Source organism: Crocodylus porosus, unplaced genomic scaffold (genome assembly GCF_001723895.1).
Source record: "Crocodylus porosus isolate Cpor-Errol unplaced genomic scaffold, CroPor_comp1, whole genome shotgun sequence".
Taxonomy (NCBI): Eukaryota; Metazoa; Chordata; order Crocodylia; family Crocodylidae; genus Crocodylus; species Crocodylus porosus.
In genome coordinates, this window is record NW_017728886.1 from 195,476,648 (window position 1) to 195,488,355 (window position 11,708).

The 11,708-nt window shown below is 40.4% G+C and overlaps 1 protein-coding gene across 3 annotated transcripts in view; it reads right to left on the reverse strand.

Moving 5' to 3' along the window:
- NOL4 (nucleolar protein 4) overlaps window positions 1-11,708 on the reverse strand; it is a 281,954-nt gene that overhangs the window by 108,387 nt on the left and 161,859 nt on the right. For all 3 annotated transcript variants that reach the window (XM_019547639.1, XM_019547645.1, XM_019547653.1), the window contains one exon: window positions 6,678-6,961. In XM_019547639.1, the coding sequence (XP_019403184.1) occupies window positions 6,678-6,961 (284 nt within the window). The remainder of the gene's footprint in view (window positions 1-6,677; window positions 6,962-11,708) is intronic.

An 11,708-nucleotide genomic window follows, 5' to 3' on the forward strand; every position in this document is an offset into this window, starting at 1 on the left:
CTAAGACTTAGGCAAAGCTTAACTCCTGGATTTCAATGGGATGAAGAGCACGCAATGTCAAGTATTTGTATAAGTTTTTATAGCACTCCAGTGCAGGGTCTTGATCCTGCCTAGGAAACAATGCAGACAGACTCCTACAGCTGTATGAAACTCCACTAAATTCAACAAGGCTATGCTAAGAGATCACAGAATCATAGAAAAGTGCAGCTGGAAGAGACCTAGTTGAACCCCCTGCCTGAGGCAGAATCATCCTTATCCAAGCCATCTTATACAAATCCATTGTCCAACCTATTAGACCACAGCCAACCCTGATACAACAGCAAGACATAACACCCTAACCTGCCACAGGTAATCCAGGGGGACTGAGGTGGCCAACTACCTGCTGCTGAAGACGTTAGAAAATGCTTGAGAGATCCAATAGGGCCACGCCCCTGCCTACAAAGGAAGGCAAAAACCTCCAAGGTCTGTCCCAATCTGACCATGGGGTAAAATTCCTTCCTGATCCCAAATATGGTGATAAATTTGACTCTGAGTGTAGGGCGCCATACCCTTGAGGCCAGGAATCTCCAGGTTAAAGTCCCAGCAGGAACTCTGGCATGCCCCAGTCAGAATCCCCAGCCTTGGCCACAATCAATACCCAACGCTTTTGAGGACGGTTGAGGGGGAATTCCTTCCTGGACCCATGTGGTAGTCAGGAAAGCCCAGAAGCCTGGGGAATACACACTATGTGGCATAGGCATAGCAACTCCTGGATTATCCCTGATCAATGCTTAACTAACTTCTTCTTGAACACCTCCAATGGTGCATATTCCACAAATTCTCTAGGCAGTCTATTCCACTGCTTCACTGTTCTAACAATTAATTTTTTTTCCTGGTATCCAATCTAAATCTAGTTTCCCGCAACTTCAAGCCGTTAGTCCACGTCACACTCTCTGTACCAAGAAAGAAAAGGTGTTTCCTTCCATGGTAGTCCTTCAAATATTTGAAGACTCCTAATATGTCTGTTCTTGAGTGCATCTACATGTCCCCATATGGCGACATTATTATGGTGCCATAATTCTTTTAGGAAGTACTAAAGCACGGTGCAGTATGGGTGATTAGACGCATATGATTGCCACGCCACTGCAGCACACCATACGGCGACGTAGTGCATCACAGAAAGTGAAAATGAGTGACTTTACACAAAAGGCCAGGATTTCTAAAAGTGGCTTATGATCTTGGGTCAAGCTACATTAAAGAAGACTGATTTTAAAAAATTCTGAGCTTTGCCTAAAAATCAAGATCCGTTAGGTATCTCAAGCTGAGAACACTAAAAACTGAAGCTGCTTTTGAAAATTTTAAGCCAGGAGTCACCAAGCTCAGAAAAAGGCAAAACACAGGTTGGGGCAGTGTATTACTGTTTTAATAATACAAAAGTATTAAGCAAATAGGATTTCCAAGTTGAAGGGGTCTATCAAGCCATTTTTCAAAAATAAAAAACCCCAAATGCTCTTTTCTGAAAATAGGATAAAGTCAATTCCAGTCTACAATGTGATTTATGTAAAACTGCTCGCTCTCCAGGAAAATAAGTGTCTTTAGGTAGTATTAAAGTTAATAGTCATAGCTGATGTATTACAGATGTTGATCTCTTTCCAGAAAAATGTGACATTCTTGCATTCTCCTACTTTTTATCATTCCAAAGAAATGTGTTTGCTTGGATTCAGCTCTGAACTGTGCCAGTTTGTATCATCAAGTCTGACTGGATGCAAAAAACAATAGAGAAAGTTTGCTCAAAAATGTGTGGAATGGCCAGGTGGAATGGTCAAAAAACTGAAAGTGCTAAAACAGAGAAAAGAATGTCTCTATCAGCAAGTTTTACCAGCTGGACTTCATGACTGCTTTAGCCATAATAAATGCATGTCTCTTGCAAGGAGAATACAACTATGCCACAGAGAGATTAGCTGGTTTAAGGAAGTATATTTTGTCATTTTCTGCAAGAGGTGGCCCTGTAGTTTCAAATCCCCTCCCACAACCTGCCCACCATTGTACTATACTTTAGAAACTAATAATATTTCCTAAACTTTCATGCAACTCTTCTCAGCATTCGTGGCCCATATAGCTCAATGAATTAAGGGGACAATTTTAACACGCATAAGAAATGCATATCAATTAGATGCCTGGTGAACAGGAAATCTATTTTTTCTCTGATAGAAAAAATATTTTTTTCTTTTTCTCAGCATTCACAGTCAGGTGGATTCTGGATGGGATTACTAAGCACATTTTTCATACTTAATCACAACTCCAAATATGCCATTACTAAGGCTCAATTAAATACAATACTTTTATAAACTGGGATTGGATCAGATTTGCTGCTGCAGTCTAATAGCCTCATGCTATCCTGGTAGTGCAGAGCTAGCTGTGTAAGCAGCCAGAACTCCTTAGAGTGGAGAAAATGCTCAGGTGAATCGTATACCACCTCAACATGAGGGGTGGATGCATCAGGGTTAAAAAAAAATGGAAGGTGGGGGTTGGACAGAGACTGATGCTGGCTATTTTTTAGTTGGCAGAGGGCCTTTAAGGGGGCCTCTTCTTGTTGATCAGGAGTAAGTGGTGGGCAGAGCTGGCCCCACCACTCACTCCTGATCAGTAGGGAGGCTAAAACTGCAGTGTAAGATATGGTGTCGTTTTTGCCTCCCAGTTGGTGAGCAGCAAACAGAAGGGCCAACCGGGCCCCTCAGTCAATCAGCAATGGTGGGGGGAGGGAGGAGAATGTGTGGAGGAACCTGCAAAATTAAACAAGTTGCATGCCTCCTACTTCTTGCCATAAATTTGGTAGGTCCCTACATATTAATTAGAGCAGGGGTGCGTAACCTCTGGCCCATGGACCAAATGCAACCCATGGAGGCGTCACATCTGACCCACAGGGCTCCCCACATGTCAGGGAATTTGGTGGTAGGGGAGCAGTGGACATTAATATGGCCACACAATCCCTGCCAAATTCCCAAACCTCAAGCCCTGCATCCCTATTCAGAGACAGGCTGCGCCCCGCTTCCCACCATGGTGACGAATTAGGGCCAGACTACACCCCTTTCCCCACCACCCTGAGATTGGGCAATGCCCCCTTTCCTGTGGGGCTGGGTTGGGGCAAAGCCATGCCCCTTTTCTCCTGTAGACCTGGGACACTCCCCTTTCCCATTAGGCCAGGTTGAGGCTTGGCCACACACCCTTTCCACCATGGGGCCAGGTCAAGCCCCTTCTGACCCGTGGGGCTGGGCTCAGGCCAGGCAGCCCCCCACCCCACTCCAGTCCATGATCAGACAAGGCAGTGCTCACCCAGCCCAATGTGGAAAAAGGTTTAGAAATAGAGCAGCACTCAAGAAGCTCTAAATCTCTGGTGCTCAACCTTTTTGGCCCACAAGCCAGATAAGCAGTGTCAGATCCATCTGCTGGCCAGATTCAGTCCATAGGCCTGATCCAATGCATGGTGCTGAGCCAGTGGTGGCCCAATCCTTTGCAGCTACATCAGTCCTAGCTGGGCTATTCCTCAGTGTATGCACTGGGCCCTGGCTCAATCCAGATGCAAGGGTATGAGGCTGGATCCCTCTGCATTGGGCCAGCTCAGCTAGGACCAATCCAGCTGTCTTGGGGCTTGGAAATTTGGTGGCGGGGGAGCAGTGGCAGTGTTAATTGCCACCACTCCCCCACCACCAAATTTCTGGACTTATGAGATGACCCTCAGGCTGGATCTGACCTTCTGCTCTAAACTAATACCAGGGGCAAAGCTGAACTTACTGCAAAATCAAAGAGCTTTAGTTTTTTCTTTATGCTTTCTGACTCTCTGTATATATAGAAAATCTGACTCCCTCTCTATCTATCTATATATATAGATGTTCAAACTTGGAGACTGCAAAACATTTTGAGATCGTCAGCATGTAAGGGGCTGTATAAAGAACAAAATATTTATGAGTAGCTAGTAGCTACATATGGCTAGTGTGTGAGAGTGTTAATAGCTGTCAAGTTGTACACTAGATATCCAAACACTCTTGAGCTAATATTCAGCACAAAGGCATGACAGTAGTGGCAATTATAGAGCAATACTTTGGCATTGCTTCTAACAAGTAAATTAAAAATACCTTTAAATGTACAAAGTTAGAGTAGGATTCATTAATAAAGATGTCATTTATTCATAAAATTACTCTTCTACTCTACCAACATACTGCACTTTGGGTAAACTTACATAAGTTAGTACATCCTCAGCTATTCTTTTACAGTCACCAATAAACATTTATTAAACACATATAAAAATGAACAGTTTACATCCCACACTTGTTTTTTTTTTCCATTCCAGGACAAAACAAGGAACAAATTAAGTTTCTGCGGCACTGTAAGCTAGTTAGTATTAAAATGAGTGGTGAAAGATAGTATGGTTGTTGAGGGACTGACTGGATTTGATTTTTAAAGTCTAGAATTGTGGCAAAGGAAGTTTCAAGTCAGTTCTGGGTGGAAGCTGGGCTTCACTAAAACAGGACTTTCAGTTTTAACTATTGTTCTCAGGTCCTGTGGCTCTGATTACATTTGGAGTTGCAATATTAATCCATGTTTTGGTCTTAACTATATCTTAGTTCCTCCTTAAGCTTTTCCTACTCTTTTCACCAGCTTATTTGTGTGTTTGCAAAAGCAATGACAGTAGCGGCAGTATACCTCAGGCAAATGAACCAACGTCTCTATCAATATTTGGGTAACTGGCTTGTACAGGGATCACTAGAACAATAAGCCCTACAGTAAGTGAAGGCACAGCTTAAATTTAGCCAACTTAGGATTCACTGTGCATTACTGAAAGTGTTGAGTAAATTCAGCACTACAATATATGTACACACTAAGACTAGAAGTGTCTGGAATATTTTTGACTGAATAGAGTTTTTTCAGAGCGAAAACGTTTAGTGGGAGACACTTCATTTATTTTTGCTGAAATCTTCATTAGGAAGCCGTTTTGCATCTATGGTTCTCTAGCCCAGTTGTTCTCAAACTTTTTTGTACCAGGACCCATTTGTAAATATCAATAGCCAGTCCCAACATAGTGCCCCTCACTCCCAACTTGCTGCCTGCTGCCCCCAGACCCCAGTGTGTGGGGCAGGGGGTGGGTGTGCAGGGTAGGGTGAGGTATGCATGGGGCAGGGGGGACCCCAAGCAGCCCCTTGCAGGCTGGAACTCTGCCATCCTGCAAGGGAAAAGCCAGTTTCCCAAGTTTTTCTCTTTTAAAGGAGAATCCACATTTTAAAAGTTTATTCGCAATCCTTTCATATATTCTTGAGACCTACTTTTGCGTCGCAACCCATAGGTTGAGAAATGCCACTCTAGCCCAATGTGAACAGCTAAAGAGAGTGTTATACTCTACAACCTTCTGGATAGAGTGCTCACAAGAGACATGGAAGAACCATGTTCAAGGACCTGCTCTGCCTGATTCAGAGCTAAGTTTTTCATCCCAGATTACTCTGGATCAGATAGAAAAAGATACAAATCTGAGTTTCTAACAGGCCATCCCAGTGACCTAACCACCAGGCTACCGAGTGTGAGGCAAAGTAGAGAGTCTCTCTCTTTGCACCCCTCAAAACCAGAAATTAAATCATATGAAAACATTTGAGAGATTTTATTTTCATTTTTATTTCAAATGAAGAGAACCAAATGCCAGATCCTAAAAATATGCTGTATTGTTATCCACCAGACATCTCTCAGTTAAGAGACATTTCTGGAAACATCTAGAAAAGTTGTTGCCCACATCACTCCAATTGCAAAACCCTGCAAGAAAACGTAGCAGAGTTCAAAGCATAGCTATGCTGTCAGGTTCATTTATGGTATGTTAGTGAAGACTATGGACAAACATTAATAGTATTTGGAACCAGTACTCTCCAGTACTATTCAATTATTCCTACTGTAAAAATGGTAGTTCAGTTGGGAGTTTCAGTTAAAAAGCAGGACCTGTTATCAGTAAGACCAGAGAAGATCAATGGAAAAAATCCATTAAATAGACCTTCTCCTTATCTTCCTTAAAATACACACTCCTGACAAATATCTTCCTATAAGGCTATCTATATAATCTGCAAAATCTGTCTTTATTACAACGTAACCACATCACTTTTCTCCGCTCACAGAATGAAAGCCACAGAAAAAACGCTTCAGGGAATTCCAGCGTCTTAAAGCAAACTTGTCAGTTTTAATTACAGTATGGTGGCTCTATAATACATAAATAATCAGACAGCAACCAAAACTAGACCTGTTCTGACGTTGACAATTTCCATGCGATAATCCACAGGGGCATACACACAGTATATTCAGACTGATATATTCTGTAGACATATGTTACATGTGACAATGATGGTCATCTAAAAACACTTTAGAAAGTTAACTAATGATAGACAGTTCCCAAAACAAAGCATTTTATCATGTCTGTGCTTGAGAGAGAACCACATTCATTGTTATCAGGGTATAGCTATAAGATACATATACATGACATAAATATATACTTTATACACATATAACAGTTCATGCAAATCTGTGAATACTATTTGGGTAATGATGTGACATACACCATACAGATTCCATTAGGAGCTTTTCTCATGACCATATTTAGGTAATTTTTGTTAATATTTTCTTTTCCTAAACTAAACATTACATATTTGGAGAATGTGGAAGCATCTTACCTTGCTTCCATTTTCTCTTGCCTCTTGTTCCATCTTGAGGTCAGAAATTAGGAGGTTCTTGTATTTATTCTTTCCATTACTGTTGTGATCATCTAGTCTGTATTCTGAAGTCAGCTGAGCAGAGAGGGGACTATCACTCAGGTTCAGAGGCTGCTCATCTTGGTCCAGATTTGTTTTGCCATTACTGTTGGTTTCTGCCATCTCCCTGCAGTGTGTTCCTTCTGAAGCATTTGAACTGTGTCCCACGGTCTCATTGCCATTAAAACTCTCTGCAGCTGAATCATCTATTAAAAAAAAATATATTTTTTCAGTAACATGCCACCATTGTTATCTTGTACCGGATCAAACAGAATTTATACATTTTCAATAGCAAAATTAAAATAGTTTAAAAAATTACTAGCCCCAAATATGTTTTTGCAACATACAAATAAAAATGTTCAAGAAAGATTGGGGCAAAATATGATAAAATGACAATCTAAGTTATGGTAAAAGTTAAAGGTTGACAAAGTTATGGATGAAGTTAAAGGCTCGTGTCCTAATGCAATTGTGAATACCTCCCCCAAAAAACAAACAAACAAACCCCAAAAACCCAAAAAGACCCAACAGTATGTTATCTTAGAATTTTTGGCACAAATTTTATTCTTATCCATCTGTCAGTCCATATGTCCATCCATCCAAGTCCATCACTAGTATCACATATTTTTTAAACCAATGCAGTTGCATGTGGTGCTGGAGCAGAATCTGACTCAGTTCTGAAGGATGTGGAAAATGTACAATAAACCAGATGTTTAAAAGCAACATAAAAAATTAACCCAGGTTTAAAAAAACCTGTCAATTATAAAAAATTCTTAGTGCGCTGCCATCAGTTAATCTGGTGTATTCATTGCTAGCATTGGAAATTATTCTGGGAAAGCTGAATTCTGAGACCAAAGATTCTTTCCTTGTTCTCAAATTATATATGTGAAACTCAAAATTGAAGTAATAAAAAATACTGGTTAATAAAAGATTATGCAGACACCTTCAATTTCAAAGTCATCTTTTAACCTGAAAATTTGGTATGCTCTGTTGAAAAAATTAGCCCCTGAGACTGGTATAACTGAAGATAGAACTGAAAATGTAAGTGTATTTTTCCTCTTCTTTCAGTATCTTCACACTGGAACTTTAACTGAGTAGTGCCTTTCTCTACACACAGCCCCACTGAAATCAACTTAGTTATTTGCATATTGCTGTATTTCTCAATAGAGGAAAATGTGCAGCAGTTTTTGGTTAGTCTTTTTCACTAGTCTGAGAATGATTCATGCTCTTCTCCAGGCTGTACAAGGCTCGGTTTACCAGGAAAGCAAAGTTGAAACTGAAACTGAAAAACCTGAAGCCAAGAGCAAGTATAGGTTTGCAATGAAAGTGCAAAAGGGAATGGATTGGAGCATGTATCACCTAATAGTTAATAGAACTTCTAAACATTAACTGGAGAACAGAAAAATCCCCCTTTCCCATACATATGGTACCATATTTACTTGAATCCAAGACAAGGTGTTTCCATAATTCAACATGAGGGGAAACAAGCACCTCATCTTGGCTTTGAGTACAAATCCCTCAGGCTCGGGGTCAGAGATGGAGCTGCAGCCTCTGCTCCCCTGCCTGATCCTGGTGCTGCCTCTGCCTACTGCTGCCTTCACACCACACTCCATATAGTTTCCACCATGACTCCAGGTGTGGCTCCCACTCTAGCCCAAGGCATGGAGCCCCCACCTGGTCATGTAGCAGTGGCAGCAGCTCTTGCCCTGGCCGTATCTCTAAACTGGGGCCAGAGCTCCCCTGCAACTACTGCTGCCTAGCCAGGTGGAGGCCAAAATAACTATGTTCTCTGTGTCCTGGGCCAGAGAAAAGCTGGATCCAGAGCCTCAAAGGCTAAGTGGCAGCAGAGGGGGGGCAGCCAGTGGTGGGGGGGCAGTCTTTTGAGTGGGTAGTTTGGTGGGGAATAGATGCAGGAGGGGCAAGCAAAAGTGGGGCAAGTGCTTGAGGGGTGCAGGCAACACAAGGAGGGGTTGGGCATGCAGGAGCAGGGGGAAGGCAGCAAGGGGGACAAGTGGTAGGGGGACAGGCAGCATAGGGCAGGCCACTTGACTCACTCACTGTCTACCCCCCTGCTGCTGCTTTTTCTTCTGCAGCAGTGGGGAAGATGAATTTAAGATGATCTTCCAATTATTAGATTATATTAATGAAAAATATAATACTTTTATAAACTTTCCATTTACAGAATCTAATTTTTTGAGGGTCATCTTAAATTCAAAGTTGTTTTGGATTCTAGTAAACAAAGTATTTCACATATGCATGAGCATGTGTAAAATGGAATTTTTTTAATATTCAAGACATTCTTTAAAGCATGCATTATCAGACAATGTAATTGTTTGAAATTAGTCTGTTAAAAACAAAGATATTATGTCTCTTTGTCATTGGTTCAATGGTTACCTAACTTCCTTCTACCTCCAGATCAAGGATATAAAGGAATTTTAAAAATATGCTGTATAAGACAAAAGTAACCAGATATAATTAAGCAATCCAATATTTAGAGAGGAATATGAAGATTTCAGAATCATATACATGAAACCAATACATATCTCTGCCCCGATTTCTGTACTTATCCAATATAGCTTCTTGTTTGAATAAAGCAAGTAGGATGTGGCTCATGTTTTGCATATACAAATTTGTTTTATGATTCCTGAAAAGATCTATAAGCTCATGGACACAAACAATAGTGATAATATTTTTTTAATGCTTTACATTAAGATACATAATGGAATACTTTATTAGCAACAGCTGCTAATGTGTTAGTTTCTAAAACACATCATCACTTTCCTCATAAATGAACACATAAAACTACTAAATAGGTACATAATCTCTTTTAGGCTCCAATTCAACTTATTGTACATACATTGGAATCACTTTTAAAGTAATATTTCAGCAAAATCCAAGGCTTCAATGGAACAAATACAATGAGCAAGGCAAGGTCTACATTTACTGAAAGGAACACGCTATATTTGACAGCCTTTGGTTGGACACGTGCCTAATGTGCAGAAATAAATATTTTAAACATTTCAAAATGCAACTCTAGAAATAGGCAGTTTCATCACATTATGAAAAAAGAAATCTATATGTCACTTTGTAGCACAGGGGTGGGCAATTATTTTGAGCAGAGGGCTGCTTACCAAGTTTTGGCAAGCCATCAAGAGTCGCATGACAGGCAGCCAAGGGCAGATAAATATTAATTTTCTAAATTTTTTAGGGGCCCTACAGGCCGGATAGAATAGCATGGCGGGTCACATTTCACCCACCCCTGTTCTAGCACAATACCCTCTCCAGGATGCCTATTGTTCTCAGTAAATAGTTATATTTACAACTCTTTCCAAAAAAGGCCTTATAGTAAAGCATAAGAAAGAAATATTCAACAATTACTTTAAGGAAAGTACAAATGCAATAAACAGAGAATTTAACATATATATTTGATATTTTTACAGAAAGAGACTATAAAAGGAATAGTAGACATTTCTGTGCCATTTTCTTTTTAAAATTCCTCTGGTTAAAAATGTGCTCAAATGCTCTGCAACTTTTAAACAGAAGGTCAAGTGACATGAACATAACCTGGACTGCCCTTAAATAGTAATTCAGTTACTGAATGGTAAACCTGTTTCTACTGTAAAGTCAAACACAACAAATATAACACCACTCTTTCCACCTTTCTCTCTAGGAGTAAAAACTATCCTCTATCAGAAAAATATTCAGAAACTGTGGCACCCTGCAAATGTGTGCGTGAGTGGGGTCGTGGGGAACAGGGCACTTGACTTTAAATTTTGCATGCTCCTGCACTGAGCTCAAAGCATGCTCAGAAGAGGCAGCGCGTTAGCTGCACCTGACTTCCTCAACATTTGTAGCAATCCAATGCTTTAGTGAGGTTTTTTTTAGTGCTTTTATCTAATTTGGCACTAATTATCTATTCAATTATTGATTGAATCAGCTTTAGCTAAAAACACTCCACTGAAACACCTGATCTATACAGATGTTGAGGAGCTGGGTTGAAATAATGCACTGCTGCTTCCAGTGGAGTACATTTTTTTTCCATGTCTGACAGCATCTTGTAAACTCACTTTTGTGAAGTAAAAGATGTATTACCAAAAGGCAGTCAGAAAAATGATGTATTTTAGTACTGATTTCTGCTTATAGATGTTACCACAGTAACTAAATTTCACCTCTTAGCACATTTCATTCTTGATTTACTTTGCAGAGAATAAAATAACAGTTTACAGCTGTTTTGTAACTGAAATTACAAGGCTTCCAGACCCTTACTCAAGCAAGTAAGTAGGCCTTTCTCATCCATTTGACCTCAGAAGACTGTCATGGAGCCTGACCTAAAAGATGAAGCATACTTCCATAGTCTCTACTGCCATGGTCCTGATAACTTCCTTTGCTTTTCCTGTCTGTTGTGCTGTGCTTTGTGCCGTCAGGGTGGTTCACCATGTGCTTAGATCTAGAGTTTGTGACTGTATCTGGCCAACATACAGGAGGAGGGAGAAGCAGACAACTTGCACTCTGTCTTGACTGTTCCAAGAAAAGCCTGTCACAATCTAGTCCTTAGATTATAAGACCTCTCTGGAAATGAAAATATATCTTCTTTTATTTTTGAAGCATCCAGATTAAGGTTCCTTCCACATAAAGCATGGTCAAGGTAGTTTTAATAGTTTTACTGGCATGTTTTTCTAATGCTTATGTATCGTAACCCCATAGCAGCAATAGACTGACATGGAAAATCTGTTTTCTTACCAAATATTTTCCCTCCATCATCCAGAGACACTGGTTTGTTACCAAACAGTTCATAACAAGTTCAGAAATAGAGATATACATTGGGTCCTAATATGTATATATGTGGGCCTGACATATCTTGTCACCAGAGCGCCCCAAGGGATGATGAGGTCGAACGGTCACAAACTCCTGCAAGACCGTTTCAGGCTGGACATAAGGAAGAATTTCTTTACTGTT